This window comes from Primulina tabacum, chromosome 7 (assembly GCF_025594145.1).
Source record: "Primulina tabacum isolate GXHZ01 chromosome 7, ASM2559414v2, whole genome shotgun sequence".
Taxonomy (NCBI): Eukaryota; Viridiplantae; Streptophyta; class Magnoliopsida; order Lamiales; family Gesneriaceae; genus Primulina; species Primulina tabacum.
In genome coordinates this window covers 41,051,012-41,070,426 of record NC_134556.1, presented here as the reverse complement: position 1 = coordinate 41,070,426, position 19,415 = coordinate 41,051,012, and the positions used below count along the sequence as shown (strand labels likewise).

General features: G+C 36.6%; 2 protein-coding genes across 3 annotated transcripts; both read left to right on the top strand.

Annotated features, from left to right (window-relative positions):
* Positions 1 to 5,979: 5,979 nt before the first annotated feature.
* LOC142552181 (PGR5-like protein 1A, chloroplastic) lies at positions 5,980 to 10,013 on the top strand. 2 transcript variants are annotated; one of them, XM_075661849.1, is made up of 11 exons: positions 5,980 to 6,308; positions 6,883 to 6,998; positions 7,078 to 7,174; positions 7,274 to 7,374; positions 7,683 to 7,739; positions 8,439 to 8,515; positions 8,839 to 8,890; positions 9,149 to 9,259; positions 9,336 to 9,433; positions 9,581 to 9,688; positions 9,778 to 10,013. In XM_075661849.1, exons 1-10 carry the CDS (start codon positions 6,116 to 6,118, stop codon positions 9,648 to 9,650), a joined length of 972 nt encoding a protein of 323 aa, XP_075517964.1. In that variant the 5' UTR covers positions 5,980 to 6,115; the 3' UTR covers positions 9,651 to 9,688; positions 9,778 to 10,013. The 2 variants fall into 2 exon arrangements, with proteins under 2 accessions (XP_075517964.1, XP_075517963.1); XM_075661848.1 differs by having other exon boundaries at positions 5,981 to 6,308; positions 9,581 to 9,656.
* Positions 10,014 to 14,292: 4,279 nt separating this feature from the next.
* On the top strand, positions 14,293 to 19,048 carry LOC142552180 (B-type cell cycle switch protein ccs52A-like). The gene is made up of 10 exons (XM_075661847.1): positions 14,293 to 14,913; positions 15,403 to 15,525; positions 15,605 to 15,709; positions 15,886 to 16,065; positions 16,145 to 16,207; positions 16,317 to 16,511; positions 17,687 to 17,788; positions 17,887 to 17,949; positions 18,075 to 18,143; positions 18,563 to 19,048. The coding sequence occupies exons 1-10, from the start codon at positions 14,395 to 14,397 to the stop codon at positions 18,614 to 18,616; spliced, it is 1,473 nt and encodes a 490-aa protein (XP_075517962.1). The 5' UTR covers positions 14,293 to 14,394; the 3' UTR covers positions 18,617 to 19,048.
* Positions 19,049 to 19,415: the final 367 nt, after the last annotated feature.

The window sequence follows — 19,415 nt, the reverse complement described above, 5'->3', positions numbered from 1 at the left end:
CCGGGCCTTTGCAGGAAAATAAAAATTCTCCACCCTCATACTTTAACTTCTCTGCTAGGCGACGTCTTAGCAGGAAAATAAAATTCAACACCTCTACCCTTTAACTCCTCTGCTAGCTGATACCTTAGCAGGAAAATAAAAATTCAACACCTCCCCATCATCCAACTCCTCTGCTAGGTGATACCTTAGCAGGAAAATAAAATTCAACACTCCAACCCTCTAACTCCTCTGCTAGGAGATACCTTAGTAGGAATATAAAATTCAACCTCCTCACCCTCTAACTCCTCTGCTAGATGATACTTTAGCAGGAATATAAAAATACAACACTCTCACTCTCTAACTCCTCTGCTAGGTGATACCTTAGCAGAAAAATAAAAATACAACACTCCCACCCTCTAACTCCTCTGCTAGGTGATACCTTACCAGGAATATAAAAATTCAACCTCCTCACCCTCTAACTTCTCTGATAGGTGATACCTTAGCAGGAAAATAAAAATTCAACATCCTCACCCTCTAACTCCTCTGCTAGGTGATACCTTAGCAGGAAAATAAAAACTCAACATCCCCACCCTCTAACTCCTCTTCTTCCTCACCCTCTAACTCCTCCGCTAGGTGATACCTTAGCAGGAAAATAAAATTTTCAACACTCCCACCCTCTAACTCCTCTGCTAGGTGATACCTTAGCAGGAATATAAAAATTCAACCTCCTCACCCTCTAACTCCTCTAGTAGGTGATACCTTAGCAGGAAAATAAAAATACAACACTCACACCCTCTAACTCCTCTGCTAGGTGATGCTTTAGCAGGAATATAAAAATACAACTCCCACCCTCTAACTCCTCTGCTAGGTGATACTTTAGCAGGAAAATAAAAATACAACACTTCCATCCTCTAACTCCTCTGCTAGGTGATACCTTAGCATGAAAATAAAAATTCATTCTCCTCACCCTCTAACTCTTCTGCTAGGTGATACCTTAGCAGGAAAATAAAAATTCAACATCCCCACCCTCTAACTCCTCTGCTTCCCCACCCTCTAACTCCTCTGCTAGGTGATACCTTAGCAGGAAAATAAAATTTTCAACACTCCCACCCTCTAACTCCTCTGCTAGGTGATACCTTAGCAGGAATATAAAAATTCAACATCCTCACCCTCTAACTCCTCTGCTAGGTGATACCTTAGCAGGAAAATAAAAATACAACACTCCCACCCTCTAACTCCTCTGCTAGGTGATACCTTAGCAGGAAAATAAAAATACAACACTCCCACCCTCTAACTCCTCTACTAGGTGATACTTTAGCAGGAATATAAAAATACAACACTCCCACCCTCTAACTCCTCTGCTAGGTGATACCTTAGCAGGAAAATAAAAATACAACACTCCCATCCTCTAACTCCTCTGCTAGGTGATACCTTAGCAGGAATATAAAAATTCAACCTCATCACCCTCTAACTCTTCTGCTAGGTGATACCTTAGCAGGAAAATAAAAATTCAACATCCCCACCCTCTAACTCCTCTGCTTCCCCACCCTCTAACTCCTCTGCTAGGTGATACCTTAGCAGGAAAATAAAATTTTCAACAATTCCACCCTCTAACTCCTCTGCTAGGTGATACCTTAGCAGGAATATAAAAATTCAACCTCCTCACCCTCTAACTCCTCTGTTAGGTGATACCTTAGCAGGAAAATAAAAATACAACACTCCCACCCTCTAAATCCTCTGCTAGGTGATACCTTAGCAGGAAAATAAAAATACAACACCCTCACCCTCTAACTCCTCTGCTATGTGATACCTTAGCAGGAAAATAAAAATTCAACATCCACACCCTCTAACTCCTCTGCTAGGTGATACCTTAGCAGGAAAATAAAATTTTTCTTCTACACACTGCTCCTCTACTAGGCGATGCCTTAGTAGGAAAATAAAATTTTCTTCGCGCCCTAACTCTGCTCCTCTACTAGGCGCAGCCTAAGTAGGAAAATAAAACTTTTCTTCTACATGCTGCACCTCTACTAGGCGATGCCTTAGTAGGAAAATAAAATTTCTCTTCTACCCCAACTCTGCTCCTCTGCTAGGCGATGCCTTAGCAGGAAAATAAAATTTTTCTTCTCTTCACCTCTGCTCTTCTACTAGGCGATGCCTTAGCAGAAAAATAAAAATTCAACATCTCCACCTCTAACTCCTCCGCTAGGTGATACCTTAGCAGGAAAATAAAAATTCAACATCTCCACCTCTAACTCCTTTGCTAGGTGATACCTTAGCAGGAAAATAAAAATCTTCTCCTCCACTCTGCTCCTCTGCTAGGCGATGCCTTAGCAGGAAAATAAAATTCTTCTCATCCTCACATACAACAACATCCACGAACTTAATAGAATAACTTGACTTTATTAATTTTCAACTGATAACATAAGACAAATTCAGAAATGAAATACAGCAAAATTCAAGTCAAGATTAATATTCTCTAAGGTGATAAGTGCTCTCGGGCCTCTTTAGAGCATTACCCAGCGCATTCTCCAACTTTCTACTCTGCTCCTCTTGTATCTCCACAGGACAAAGTTACCCACTTAGAAGCTTCTGCGAATGACTCTACAACTGTAAGATTGAGCTCAAGCTTCCATGCGAATGCTCGCGACCTCTCTTTTCTTCTTCCTACACGATTCTTTTATAACAACGACGTGCGACTTTTTGGTCCCCGCACAAGACTCCAACTCCTTTTTCCCACAGGAAACTTAAGCTTCTGATGATAAGTGGAAGCTACGACTCTAAAATCTTTTAAGGCTGGTTGTCCCAGGATTCCATTATACGATGAGGGAGTATTCACTACGGTAAATGTTATCATCTTTGTCACCCGCCGAGAGTCACGTCCCAAAGATATGGGAAGAGTAATCTGACCCAGCGGCGGGATGGCATGTCCTGCAAACCCATACAGCGGGGTGGAGATCGGTTCAAACTCAAATTCTTCCACCTTCATTTGATCTAACGTGCTCTTGAACAAGACGTTCACAGAGCTTCCATTATCAATAAATATCCTTGCCACATCATAATTGGCAATGGTGGCCGTCACCACCAAGGCATCGTTATGTGGAGTCACAATGTCTCGGAGGTCTTCCGGCCCAAAGCTGATGACGGGGTCTTGTGGTAAGTCTGCACCACTATATATCTCAAAGTTCTCCAATCTTCTCCCATGTGCTTTCCGAGCTCGCCCATAGCCTCCATTGGTAGCACCGCCCGAGATCATATGAATCATTCCTCTCGTAGGGTGATTATCCTCATTCGTTCCCCTCCTCGGTTCGACGGGCTCCTGAAGGACATCTTGACTTCGACCTTCCCCTCTCTGCTCCCCAACCCCCTGATTTATCCATGGAGGGCCTTGACCACGTCTAGGGGACGGGTGAGACCTCGGTCGACTCCCGGATGCGGATCCTTCTCGTCTGTCCCGCGAAGAAAATCTAGCACTGCACTCAACCCTTCGTGACTTCTCCCACCTCCTCGCGGGCTCCCTCACCTCCATCACCTCGTCATGACTCTATCCAGGTGAACATGTGATGAGAATTGTCCTCTACTTCTAGTTATGTCTTCCTCTCTTTCCCCCGCACCCCTCTTCCTTCCTCCTTTCTCCACTCCCTCAACTCTACTTCCTCCGTGCCGGTTCTCCATCCTTCTGTACCGTTGGGCATCTTCCAAGTTTACATATTTCTCAGCTCGAGCCAACAGTTCATCATAGCTTGACGGGGGCTTCTTGACCAGCGACTTGAAAAACTCCCCTCCCCTCAATCCTTGTGTGAAGGCACTTATCATGATGTCAGGAGTAGCCGCTAGTATTTCCAGCGCTGCGCTGTTGAAATGCTGGACAAATTCTCGTAAAGTTTCATTCTCTTGCTGCTTCATCACGAACAGTCTCAAATAATTTTTCTGGTGTCTCTTGCTGCTAGTAAATCGGTGCAAGAAGGCAGCTGAGAAGTCCTCAAAAGAACGTATAGAGTTGGGCTGCAAAGTGTTAAACCACTGCTGGGCTGACCTCACCAACGTGCCCAGAAAAACCCTACACCTGACTCCATCTGAATATTGGTGCAACAGAGCCGCATTCTCAAATCTCCCCAAATGCTCTTCGGGGTCGGTATGTCCATCATATTCTCCAACATTCGGTTGTCGGAAACTCGGGAGAAGTCCTTCTTTCAGAATGGCAAGCGAAAAAGGACTTCCTTTCTTAGGGGCCGGCGCTCTACTTCCCACCTGTTGTCTCAACATCCGTATTTCCTTCCACATCTCTCCAATCTCTGCATTCCCTTCGCTTGGGAGGGGCTGGGTCTCTTCAATTCTGCTCTGCTGGCCCTCAACATTTTCCTCTCGCTCCTGGCGAGTGGCCTGCTCTTCAATGAACACAGCTTCTTGGTTACTCTTCATAGCCTCATCCACTGTCCGAGTGATAAATTGACCCAACTGCTCCAGGGTCAAGTTCCCCACATTTTCATTAGGACGGGGTTGCTCGACCCTGGTCTCTTGACGAGGTTGTTCAGTTCTTGTCTACTGATGGGGTTGTTCCTGCCTCGCCTTAGCATGAGACTGTTCGGGTCCCCTCTGAGGACGCGATGACGCTGAGTTAACTCTTCTACTCCCTCTCCTCCCTACCATCTCTACGTCTCAACTCAAATATTTCCCACAGACGGCGCCAAGTGATACTCACGGGAAATTTAGGGTCCGATTCCAGCAAGTGTCACTAATCCAGACGCAGGTTCCAAAATTACCCTAAGCTTGAAATCACAAATAAGATCGTTAGGAGGGGGCCAGGAGGGTGTCCTGGCGTAGCCCCTCCGACGCTCAAGTCAGAGACTGAGGATCTATGGGGGGAGCAGCTAAGGGTGCTGCTGAAAACAATATATTGAATTTCATATCATACGCTCAAACCCGGTATTTATAGGAGAATACCTGGGCCCTTGATGGGCCTGTCTTCCATTTGGGCTTGGGATGGGCCAAGGGTTTGGGCCGGATCTTGATGGGTTACCTGATCTTGATGGGTTCATCCCTGGGTATCATTACTTTTTTTAAAAAATTAAATCAACGACACATTTTTCTAAATTTATTTTATTAATTGTTTGTTAAAAAAATATTGTTTTTATTTAAATATATTGCCATATTGTATAAACTAAATTATTAATCATATATATATATATATATATCAATTAATAATTATATTCTCAGATTAATATAAATATATAATGAAATGATAATTGTTTTTCTCTATATTATAGTATTACAATTATATACTATATATTGATAAAATAAAAATCAATAAATAAAATATAAACACACTAAAATATATTTTGATATATTGATTGATAAAAATATAATAATATAAATATATATATTTTTTATCTATATTAAATTAAAATACACGTATTCAAACTACGAAGAAAATCAAGTGCAAAAACTTTCACGTGCGCCGATTTTTTATCAAGAGATTTGTCTTTTTATTATTTAAAACTTGATGTTAAATATTCTTTTATTTTTTAATCGATCAATATAATTAAAATGATGATTAATCTTGTTTTTAGAGTAGAAAATAATACAATTACTTTGCATTTTTTATTCAATTTTTGTCATTTGTGATGTTAGAAAATGATATCAATAACAAAAAAAAAAACACAATGATGTGTTGATAAGTGAAAAAACGATAGAAATTTAAAAACAAAAAAAGGAGGAAAAAATGTAATTTTTTAGAGTAGGTTTTTTGTGAAAAAAAAAAAAATTTATCCGTGGGACAGGTCAATCATACCGATTTTTACAACGAAAAATAATATTTTTAACATAAAAAATAATATTTTTTCATTGATAATCCAAATAAAAAATATATCTCACGAAATACGACTTCGAGATCTATCACACCAGTTTTTGTCGCTTTTTTTCAACGTCATTATGGATGAAATAGAAAGAAGCAACCAATCCCAACCAAATCACAATATTTTCCTTGGAATCACGACAAAAAACTCCGACAACATATCTTTGTTTCCGTCCACTCATTCTTCGATCGCCTTATCTTCTACACTGAGCCTTCATTTACGCGGATGCACTGCTTATTCTCAGTCCCCTGCTCTCAATTCGGCTCCTTCCGCCGCCGCCGCAAATGGGTTCCAAACTTGGGTTCGCCGTAGCAAAGCCGATATTTTTAATGGCTCACATCAGGAAACCGTTCGTTTCTGTTTCTTCCTTACCATCTTCTGCTCCAGGAGCTCACTCGATTCATTTTGGTGCCGCCAAGTTGTCGCTTCAACGTAGACTACTGGATGTTTCCGCCAAGTCCACTACTGACAAGCCAGGTTAGGATTCTGATCTTGAGCCAATGACTATCGAGTTAGTTTCTAGGCGTTGATTTTTTATATATATATATAGAAATATTAATTGCAGAAGAATATGATACCGACTTATAGTTCGGCACCTGTGTCATATTTGTGAAAGAAAACTCCTGCTTTGTGAAAGAAAACATCTTGTTTGTGAAAAAATCAATTAACGTCAATCATGCAGATGTGTATCGCAGCCTGAACCACCATCTGTTGTTTAAATCAATGATACATGAATGAAAATTATAGGTCTACAGAATTAGTTAAAATCAACAGAGACATGGCTAGTGACTACTGAGCTTAAAAAGTTCTATTTGTTAAGTTTTATCAAAGAAGACACTTTCCATGTGCAGTTTGAACAAATTGTTATTCTTTCTGTTTCATTGATCATCTTCAGGACTTGTATCGCAAAGGATTAGCATTTATTTCCTGTGAAAATCTCTTTAACATGCCGCAGACGTGGTAGATTTTCTCGATTTCTTATTCCGATGGCAAGATTTGGTCCTTGGAATACTTGCGATATTCAGGTTATTGAATCCCATGTACCCTTCAGGTCAGGCCCAAGAAGATGATGTGGTTGACAGCAATGTCTTACCCTATTGTAGCATAGATAGAAAACGAAAAAAGACTATTGGGGAGATGGAACAAGAATTTCTTCAGGCACTTCAGGTGATGATTGAAGGTCTTTTCCTCCGATTTTTACTTGTCGAATTCATATTTTGAAATCTGATCTGCTGCTTTATTGCAGGCTTTCTATTATGAAGGAAAATCCACCATGTCGAATGAGGAATTTGACAACCTCAAGGAAGAACTAATGTGGGAGGGGAGCAGCGTTGTAATGCTAAGTACAGTACTTCTATCCCAACTTTTATTTTTACTTGCTATTTGTAATGTTTGAATTTGAATCAATTGTGTAATTTGTAAATGGATTTTTTGCAATGAAGGTGCTAATGAACAGAGGTTTTTGGAAGCTTCAATGGCATATGTATCTGGGAACCAAATTTTGACAGACAAAGAGTTTGACGAACTGAAACAGAAACTTAAGGTTTGTTTAACTTAAGAATGAACTTCAGAAAGTGAATAATATATTTTAAATCGGTGACGGTGTTTATCATTCGATTAGTATTTCTTCAAAAAACATTTAATAAAGAAAGTAAAATATGTTCTTGCGTGATATCTTAGTACTTGAATGAGTCATCATCTTAGAAACCTAACTATATTGTTTAGCTTCTGTCATATCATATGACCATCCAGCATATCTTTTGAGTATTCAAGTGATACTTTATATTGTCTTACTTTTTCCCTGGCTTCCTTACATTTCTTCCATTTATCATTTCCATTAACATCTTGTAGATGGATGGAAGTGATATTGTGGTTGAAGGTCCTCGTTGCAGTCTTCGTAGTAAAAAGGTTAGTTATTGTGCCTCACCTTTTTTCCTGTATTTACTCTTTGTTTTTTTTTTCCTTTATGCCCTAGTTCTGTGTGACTTGGACACTTTTAAGGAAATTGAAGTTTCCATTAGGCACTTGATGAGCCTTAGCTTTTGAGGGAGAAATAGGGTGTTTAACTCACTGTATTTTCATTTGAATTTTAATCTATGAAATTTATCAACAATGGAGATTTTAGTTCGATTATTTTCTCAGGTGGTTTTTGGCTACAATTTTAGGGACATGCGAGTTTATAACTTGTTAATTTTTCACAGGTCGGTATTCAGCTGGAAAAATTTAAGAATATATGAGTTTTAGCTAATTGATTTTCAGAGGTCGTTTTTAGCGAATTTGAAATATTATAAAGGCGGTGATTTATCCATTAGATGACATTTATATTCGGGAAACATAGTTCCTCAGTTCATTAGATGACATTTATAATTGGGAAACATAATTCCTCATTTCAGTTCTTCTTCAGTAGCTGGATTGTTTCCTTGCGGTTCTCGACTTCTCTCTGTTTTTCATATTAGTGATTTTACATAGTTCTCTTGGTTTAGCTTATACTATTTCGTCATTTGTATTTAATCTTATTTTATGGTATCAGTTGTGATGGATGCAATTGCGATTCGGATATTTAGCACGTTTGTGCTCTCTATTGAATTGTATTTCTTTATCTTGCAGGTTTATAGCGATCTCTCTGTTGACTATCTCAAAATGTTTCTTTTGAATGTACCAGCAGCGGTGGTTGCCTTGGGATTGTAAGTGACCAAATATTGGTATGAATGTTTATTTTATTCGCAAAATCGAATTTCATTGACCCAAAGGAAGCTTCAATGAAGTAGTTTATATGAATTACTCGATGACAGCATTCTAAAAGAATTCTTGCTAACAACAATGAATGAAGTTCGAGAAGATAACTTCTTACATGCAGAGTTTTTAAAGATTTTGAATTAATATGCAATCAAGATCAACTTTATTATTGGATTCTAATATACCTACCCTGGTGTTGTATCATTTGTTTTTTCTTTTTGTGAAGAACATAATACTTGTGTTAACTGATTTATTCAACTCTCCTTTTTAGGTTTTTCTTTCTTGACGATTTGACGGGATTTGAAATCACCTATCTTTTAGAGGTAATAAAGTAGTACAAATTTGATAATCCTTTTGTATTCTCGATACCAAAACTGTTAATTGGAGACAGATCTTTCTTGCATCTGACAGCATTATACAAAATGTTCCTTGTATACGGTAGCGCGTATTGCTACAATTTGACACAAAGATCCACTTGCTCAAACTGGAATATTAATTCAAATAAATATTCAGATGCTTCGGATGATCTACATTAACTTGGATACTCTGTTGCATAAACTCTAAAAGCATTATCATTGCAGCTGCCAGAGCCATTCAGTTTCATTTTCACATGGTTTGCAGCTATCCCCGTGATATTATGGTTGTCTTACACGCTCACAAACTTCATTGTGAAAGATTTCTTGATCTTGGTGGTAAGATTTGAATAAAGATATGAAATTTGCAATCTCGCGCTACATATTCTTCAACGGATGAAATTTAATATTTCAGGGCCTCTGTCCAAACTGTGGCACAGAAAACAATTCATTCTTTGGTACCATATTATCTGTATCAAGTGGGGGTGACACCAACAAAGTAAAATGTTCAAAGTAAGTTCGATGATTTTATGCCTTTCTCTAGCTATGACAATTTTTTTGATATCGATTCACAGTTCAATTTGAACTGTGCTCGGGTCTAGTTTCGGACTTTAGCTAAATTGTTCCCCTTTCCAATTGTGATCATGAAACATTGTTTAGTTGTGGGACGGAGATGTTGTACGACTCGAAGTCACGGTTGATCACATTGCCTGAAGGAAGTGAGGCATGAGTTCTGGTACGTACGCTCCGGCTAGCTCCCTCTCTCAAGTAGGCAGTTTTTTCATTTGAAACCTGCATGAGATTTTGTTCTTCAGTCTATTTATGTAAATAACCGAAGATTTTCGAATTTTATGCAGAATATAGTGGATACATGGATGTGGAAGAGGAGAAAATGTACAAATTATGTATATCTGAGGATATATTTAGAGAAGAAGAGTTTTCAGCTCAAAAAAGATTATAATGGCAAATGCTTGATAGTTTTGAGTGTTTATATGTGGCAGCTTGTATCATGCGTATGTTCATAACAAAATAAACAAATTAGAAATTTAACTGAATTAATTGTTCGAGTTTGAGCTTGAATTTTTCTAGCCTATTGGAATCTCAGAAAAGGGACTAGTTTCGGCTTGACGTGAACTTTGAATTTCAGCGCGAGTTGTTTTTATCTCAGCTTAATTATTGAACTGATTTTTATTTGCTTAAGTGGGATTTATTTAAAAAAATCTACATATCTGATCAGCTAAGCAATTTTCGATAGTCAATTTCAATTTTGGTCACAAAATTTGATCGAAATTGCAAGGAAGTCTTACACTGGATTTGCTTACCGTATAATTTTTGAAAGCGAAGATTTCCAAAATGTAACCAAATCATATACCCATAATTGATAAATCGCTCCATATTATGCATTAATCATGAAAATCAATGTTTTTACGTTTTTATATGTCATAAAATGTTTAGTGTTCTACTTTGACTTGAGCAGCCACATGTTCGTGATGGTCACTAAGGTTGTACTTTCATGTATTCTATTTCTGATATGTATAAATATTACATTTTCAAGTCAATTTGGACATATATTGGAGAGATGAACTGAGGAAAATTCATGGCTTCTTTGATTCGTACATGGCGACTGCTTAGCTTCTTCTTGATGTTGATTGCTGCAACTGCTGTCGGATATTCGACACCGGTCTTTCGACCGAGTGCTTGGAAACTTGCTTATGCAAGAAGTCAAGAACGGAATGAGTGAGTTATAATTTCTCATGTATGTTTGGATTTTAATAATGTTAATAAACGTAATTATTGTCGATGTGTTTGCATAGTTAGATATTTGAAAATTGGTGTAATACTTGTTCAAATATTATTTATGATTGGGTTGGCCGGGTGTAATGCCCGGAATTTTTATCCGTTAATCTACGAAATGATTTATTGTGAATTGATATGATTAGGAGAGGATTAATCGGGACACGATTTGATTCAGCATGTGAGGTCGAATGTACAAGGACAGTGTCTCTCGCGCACATGCGCGACATGATGCGCGCACATGCGCGAGGAAGGCAGAGGACCTCGCGCATATGCGCGAGGAGGTGTATTGGCAAACACCATGTCCAGAGAACCTCGTGGTGCGCGCATATGCCCGGAAGTGGTGCGCGCATTTGCGCGAGTCATCCGAGAAGCCAAGTAAAATTCCAGAGGACCTCGCGCATATGCGCGGAAGAGGGACGCGCATATGCGCGAGCTACCGTGAGACAGACGCGCCGAGACATATTGTCTCGCGCATATGCGCCGAGGAGGGTCGCGCATATGCGCGAGACGTGCTGCGCAAAGAAATGAGCCACCTAGCTTAAAAACATGCAGGATATATATAAACATATCAAAATTCATTCCTCAGAAAGAAAAAGGAAGAAACGAAGAAAGGGAAGCACGAGAAAGAATTGAAGAATTCTTACGCCTTTATATTTCGATCCGTCCGTCTGATTTTGAATCCGACTTCAGTACTGAGTTCTATCGACGCAGGCTTCAACTGGACGTAAGTTTTATTATGTTCTGATATGATTTGAAAATATGATGTTGAAGGAATCAGATATGATTCATATATGGTGTTTCTGATATGTTAGACATCGTATAATCAAAACCGGATTGAAGAACGGATACCGTATAGAATTGCTATGATTTTCGGAGTTGATTTGATTGAGATTTGATATCAGATTTGTATTCTATCGATTATGAGATGTTGGAATTGATATATGTTGATGGATATTGCTGGGTATATTGAGATTGTACAGTGATGCTGTTGAAACAGGATTTGATTCAATTCTGATTATATCCAGTATTGATTAAGTGTGGTATTGATATTGTATTCCTCATTATTGTTATTGTCAGATTGAGTATTGACAGATTTGAGTTCGGGACTTTGACAGAGTCAGATTGACAGAAAGAAAGGTATAAATAAATGTTGATTCGGGATTGCAGAACTCGAGTAGATTTGACTTGAGTTTCCCAAAATCACATACTGAATGATTATTGCATTTGATATTTGCAATGCTTGATATTGATATGCTTACTCTATTGAATTGTAGCAAAGCATGAGTTATAGTTGGGCAGATCCGCCTAGTCTTTGGTAGAACCGCCAAGTTACTGGACTTTTGGATATATATTGATAGACTGAGGAGAAGACCGACTCCTATTGCAGATCTTCAATATAGACAGCCAAAGTCTGGGACTAAGAACGTACCACCATCTAGCTAGGGTAAAGTAGATGGGAGAACGTTGCGTTCTTATTCAGATCGGGATCCCTAGATTACGATGAGTCGAGTCAGAGTCTAGGAGTCACAGAGTGTGATTCAGAGATTGTATTGATACATGTTTTGCAGATTTGATACATGTTATTGATATGTGTTTCATGCTTTTATATATGCTTTTATATGACTGCATGTTTACACTGTTTATACTGGGATATATATCTCACCGGAGTTATTTGGCAGTTGTCGTGTTTGTATGTGTGCATGACAACAGGTGGGACATGTTCAGGGTCGAGGAGATGAAGAGAGATCGTGATTAGAGTGGAGACTACGGACTTTGATTAAGATAGAGTTTAAACACTTGATTTGTAGTCGTTAAACCTTAGTTTGAATGATTGTATATAGTACAAGACTTGTACTTTAATACTGACATATATATTAGAAGGTATGTCATTACGTTCCGCATTTAATAATAGTATTTTAAAAAGAAAAAAAAATTAGACCCTATTTATTATAATTGATTAAGTTGTCCCAATGATGATTAAGAATACGATTAGCGTCCGGGTCCCCATAACAGGTGGTATCAGAGCGATAGATCCTTTAGACTGAGATATGAGCTAGTGAGCGGGGTAGAATGAGTTTTCTTTCCTTGCTTGTGATTGCTAGCATGTGTTACTGCTTTATATAATACATGTTTACTTGACTATCTGATTTGATTTGTAACGTGTATTATTAAGAATGAATCAGAACCGATTCTTGATCAGCAGTCAGTGGAGGACTGAAACATGTTTGTTGTATTTGGTTACTAACCTTTTTGGTAATCAGATATGCCTCCCCGAAGAATACCAAAACAGGGTAGTAGTTCGAATCCTCCAATGGATGTTACAACAACACCGATGGAAACACTGTTGAAGAGGTTTCAGTCACCATGCAAAGGTGGTTGGTGAAACTCACCATGCACACTACTTCGATCTCATTGTATCAGCCAAAGAGAACATACATTTGAATTATCTTTTAAAAAGTATTAGAACTTGATTAATAAAGAAGCCTAGGAAATCGTATTTTACTTCATTGGTTTAATTATTTCAAGTGGAAATACTCAGTTCTTATTTTAGAAAAATTGTATTTTTGATTATGTGTCAATTTTAATTTTTTTTATATTTTCAAACTTAAAGTAATGATCCATCATATTTATTTTTTTAAACAATTTTAGTCATTTTTATTTTTGTTTTTTTTTAAATTAGTCCTTTTTTGAGATATAATAATGATGTAACACTAAATTGTGCAGTGACATATCAACACTATTAATGAAAAAGATTAAAGTTGTAAAAATTGAAAGATACAAAATTAAAATTGAAATTTGATAAATAGATGATCAAAATCACAGAATAATAAAAATACATTATTCAAAATTAAGTTTTCCCTTTTATTTTCAAGACACACAATTATTGATTCATGTTATCATCTTATGGTTCTCATCTGAAATTTCGAAACTCGAAAAGTCAATTTTAATTTGGTAAAATTTGATCTAATTAAATTAAACCGGATGAAATTTGATTTATATCCTTGCTGATTTTTTTTCTATTTTAATAATATCGGTCCAATAAGGTTACTCAATTAATAAATTTTTTTATTATTTTAAAGATTTTATATTCGCATTATCTTATAATTTTCTGCCCTTGAAATAATAAAATACTTGTTTAGCTATTTATTTATACACAAAAACTTTTATGCTTTTTTTTATATTATTTATGTAAAAAATAAATAATTATAAAAACCCAACTCAATCTAGATAAAATTATAATTATAATTCCTTAGAAAGTGTAATTTTTAAAAATAAGTATTTTGGCAGAGATTTTTATATGTGAGATTATCCGATTTATTATCATCATAAAAAATATTAATAAAAATAATATATTTAATATAAAAATAATATTTTTTATAAGTTAATTTAGATGGAGATCACAAAATTTATGTGCAGAAAATCTAACAAGCCAAAAGTTTTTGTGAATTTCTAGTAAAATAAAATTATTTGTTAATGGTTTAATTACCCTTATGCACCGGTTAATTTTTCCCGCAACTCTGAACCGTGTTCTGTTATTTTTCCCGGTAAACATAATTACTCAGCGCTGTCTAGAAGGCATCCCCCGATCGCCCACCGCATCCCATCCTGCTACCTAGACCCGCCGCTCCCAACCGCCGCCGGCAAAGGTACTACTTCCTCTCGAATAGGAATTCAGAATGTCCCAGAAAAATATGGAAACCCCGAGCACGAGTGCATTGTCTACAGACCCAAAAACTCCAATGAGAATCACCGCATCCGAGCTTCTCAGCTCTTCCTATCATCGCCCCTCATCCTCCCGCACGATTTACAGCGACCGCTTCATCCCTAGCCGTTCCTCTTCCAACTTTGCCCTATTTAATCTGCCTAATTCCAATGCCGATACTTCTTCTGACGATTCTAATTCTGCTTACACTACCCTTTTGAAGTCTGCCCTTTTCGGACCCGAATGCGCTGGTGGTGCTAACGGGATTCAGCCATCGACTCCGGAGAAATCTGTTCACACGGGTCGATTTGGTGCTAATAATAACGGTAACGTTTGGCACATTACTCCTCCTAATTGTAACATTTTCAAGTACAAGACCGAGACTCGAAAATCTTTCCATTCTCTGTCGCCGTTTGGGTTTGATGATCAGCTTCCTGGGGTGTCCCATAGTCCTATTAAGGTTCCCAGAAAAGTTCCCAGGTCTCCCAACAAGGTTAGAGTTTTATAATTCCTAGGGTTTTTTATTCTTGTTTTTTTTCCAGATTTCTTGTTTATTAGAATCTCTTGTTTTTCCCCAAAAAAAAAAAAGAATCTCTTGATAAAATATTTCTTTTGTTCAACGATTTGAGATTCGTATTTTGGATTTCTTAGATTATACATTTAAGTGGAGGTAGTGCTGTGAAGTGCTATGAATTTATGGTTCCTCCGCCGATGGGTTTGGGGTTTCGTTGAGGTGCGATAGTGTTTTTGTGTTTGTTTCCTTTGCCTGAGGTTAACTGAATCCGGGTGGCATAATTTACTATTTCTTATGTGTTCTTAGCTTTGTGTGAGGTATTTTTCTCGTTAGCGCGTTGTTTTGACTATTTTAGTTACTTTTGAAAACTTGTGTTTTTTTTTAGAGACATTTTTGTTGGATATTATTGTCGGGGTGTGCCAATTTGAGCTGCTTAGAACTTATAGGTTGTATGGAATTTTGTCGTAGGTTTTGGATGCACCAGCACTGCAAGACGATTTTTATCTTAATCTTGTAGACTGGTCTTCACATAATGTGTTGGCTGTTGGGCTGGGCAACTGTGTTTATCTATGGCATGCTTCTAGCAGCAAGGTAAGTTTTGTCCCTTCACTCTCTTTTTCTTGCCATTACACTCATGGAATGAAGGATTTTTTAATCAATAATTGTACAGGTTGTGAAGTTGTGTGAGTTGGGAATTGACGACAGTGTTTGTTCTGTTGGGTGGGCACAACGTGGTACACACCTTGCAATTGGCTCTAGCAATGGCAAAGTCCAGGTATGCAATGAACAATTTTGTGTCTCTTGTTATATACTCTAAATATTTTGCTCTGAATTGTTTTGCTTTGCATTGAATCAAAATGCTTTTTGAAAAGCCTAAACCAGTCATTGTTGTTTTGTCTAGTATTTATTTCCACATTCCGACGATAACTGATACAACATTATGCCATGCAGTTGTGGGATGCTTCTCGTTGTAAGAAGATAAGAACTATGGAGGGACATCGGTTGCGAGTTGGTGCTCTTGTGTGGAGTTCATCTCTGCTGTCATCAGGAAGCCGGGACAAATGTATTCTTCAGCGTGACGTACGAGCTCAGGACGACTATGTTAGTAAGCTGAGTGGACATAAATCAGAGGTCAGACCCTTACCTACTTTTAGCAGGCCTTCTATTATGGCTAGCTTCATTAATTTAACGTCAATCATTTGTGTTTTAGGTATGTGGTTTGAAGTGGTCCTATGACAACCGCGAATTAGCATCTGGTGGAAATGACAATCGAGTAACTAGTTATCTTTTCTTGAATTTGAGTATCTTTTGTTCTGATTTGACTTAGATTAATGTTTGTTGATCCGAATCATTCAGATTGGATTTACCATTTTCTTTTGTAGCTTTTAGTATGGAACCAATACTCGAGTCAGCCAATACTAAAATATTGTGAACACACTGCTGCTGTAAAGGCTATAGCCTGGTCGCCTCACCTTCATGGACTTCTTGCTTCTGGAGGTGGCACTGCAGATCGATGCATTCGTTTCTGGAACACAACTACAAATTCACAGCTAAGTTGTGTGGATACAGGGAGTCAGGTAATGTTCCTGTATTTACGTTTCCGGGTGAATTTTGTAGCCTGTGAACTGTTTGATGATAATGTAATGTCGGTAGTTTATTATATGATTGAATAACTTCAATTTGACATGTTGCGTTATTTCTCAATTTTCATTAATCTTTGTTGATTAAAAGAATGAGGGAAACTGAAATTTATATATTTCCTTAATCTTGTGGTTTTTTGTATTTTTTATTTTGGATTTAGTACTGTCTGCTCTATGTGACATGCCTGACATGTTATTTCTCCACCACACTTCCCACCCTCCGCCCCGTATGATAGGAAAAGACTCCTGCAAGACACAATTGAATTTTCCATTTATAGGAATGGAAGTTTTTAAAATTGGGAGATTTTCTTAAATAGACTTCACACAATTACTATAATCAATTTTAGTCTTCAGTTAAATTAATTTACCAAAATAGTCTTTTTATCATATCAAATTACATAGATATCCCCTATCATTTAAACTCTATTCACCATCAATTTCTTTATCTCAAACTCTTTATTTGATTTCGCAATTTCTCGAATAATCTTATGAATTTCATGCATTTGGACATAGAGTGGTCATAATTTGTGATAATTTTTTTGTCGAGTATCATTTTATGCATTTTATTTTTTTGAAGGTTTGTTGTGCATACTCATAAATTGTTAGCATGTTATAAAGTAGAAACTTAATTGAGATCATCAGATTTTTTGTTTATATTTGTATAAACTCACATTGATGTAATTATTACGTTTCATAACCATGGTGATTGGTGATTTTGTTTATATTATTTTAGATTAGCAAGAATCATAATTAAATATTATAACCTTGGTGGTTTCGTATACACTAATTCAAACTAACAATTCATTATTTTATTAAAATATGTTTATTGATATAAATAAGTAGTATTAAAAAAATTAATATATTATAAATTAAATAAAACAGAACAAATATTAAATCAACTCTTAAAAGAAATAATAGATAATTAAATAAATGAATCATGAAAATGGAACATGTATGTTCATAGAAAAAAGGTATTTTAGGATTTTTTAATTAAATAAGACATAATGCAAAATGTGTAATAAAAAAGTCCAATTTTGAAATTATGACTTTGAAATAGACCAGAATAATCAATTTCCCTTAAAAATTTCTGCCTTAAATGTAAAATATTGCAGGTGTGCAACCTTGTGTGGTCCAAGAATGTGAATGAACTTGTTAGCACTCATGGTTATTCACAGAATCAAATTATTGTGTGGAGATATCCTTCGATGTCAAAGGTAACCGTAGATGAGCAAGAAATATATGGGATCTCCATTTTTGTACGAATCCTATAGTCTTAGAATAATTTGAATAATTTTTCTGAACCAAAATGCAGCTGGCAACTCTCACTGGCCATACATACAGGGTACTTTATCTTGCTATCTCTCCAGATGGACAGGTATGCTAATGAAACTGCTGTTCCCTTTATCTTTTGTTTATATGATTTTTTAATGGACTTAACTGTTATCGGTAATAATTTAATTAGCTGATTTTGCTTTATCATAATGTTGATGATCTTTGCAGACAATAGTGACTGGAGCAGGAGATGAAACACTCAGATTCTGGACTGTATTTCCTTCTCCCAAGTCTCAGGTGAGTTCTCTGTTTCAATATGCTAGCTTTTTAGAGGTATAAGATTGTCCTTTCCGTGTTCCAGTCATGGGATAAATAAAATTGCATACTTGCTTAATATTGAATCTCTTTATACTGTATGAATTTGTCCTACAATACCGGACCAGGAAAAAACGTCAACATGTAAATTCAGCAATCAGCGGTGGCTACAACACGCCATTTATGACATAAAAAATTGATGAAAGATACGCAGAAATTTGTACTATAGTCTTGTCCGGTAATTAGGCAAATAAATGTTATGCTACAAGCTGAACCTTATATGGTTAAAGGTAAATGTTTTGGTTTTGTATGCTATGCTATTTTCCAGATTTGTGCCACGTAAAATATCCCAACTCTTTGTTACATAAGATACCTAACGCAATCAAAATGTTATATAACAGAACACCGAGACTGAAATTGGAGCGTCATCTCTTGGAAGAACTCGGATTCGTTGATTCGACGAAACCCCCATGCTACCCTAGGTCAGAATTAGTTATCTTTTATAAGCTCCATTCATGTCGCATTTTCTGCCGTGGAGAATGAAAGGCAATGTGGAGAAACCAAATACCTACCGCCTGATCACACGAATTAAGTGTAAAAAAATTTGCTGAAGGTGGTGGCAAGGTTAAGTTGATTGTTCTAACAATCAAGAAAGTTGGTAAATATGAATTAGACATTGTTGAATGAATGATGGTGATAAATTTATACAGTGGGAGTTTTTTTTATAATTTATTTTTGAGGGGATAAAACTAAGGGAGTGTTACTTAAAGCTGAGCAATAACTTCTCCCTTGTAATGAAAGGCTACAATCTTAGTATCAAACGCATCTGCCTCCTCATTTGTAACATATTTTCTACCAATTTTTAATAATGAGATTCCTTTTGTTGATTAATTTTTATTACTCGAATTGTACTTTTAAAAATGGTAGAAAATTACAAGTCAAGCAAAACGATTCAACACAAAAATATCTCAGTTGAAGTACCAAAGAATTTAGATTAATGAAAAGGTTTGTAATTTTAATTAAATTTGAAAAACAGTGCTTTTATATTTGTATTTTGTGATTTTGATAATGTCAAATTTCAATTTTAGTTCGTTTTTTTTCTAAGCTTTAGTCTTTTGTAAGACGTGATGTTGATGCGACACTGGTTGATGTGATGAACACATGTGTATTGTCATATTAATATTTTCACGAAAAAAATATTGAAATTATCAAAAATTAGAAAACATAAAACTAAAATTTAAAGGTAATTTAAAT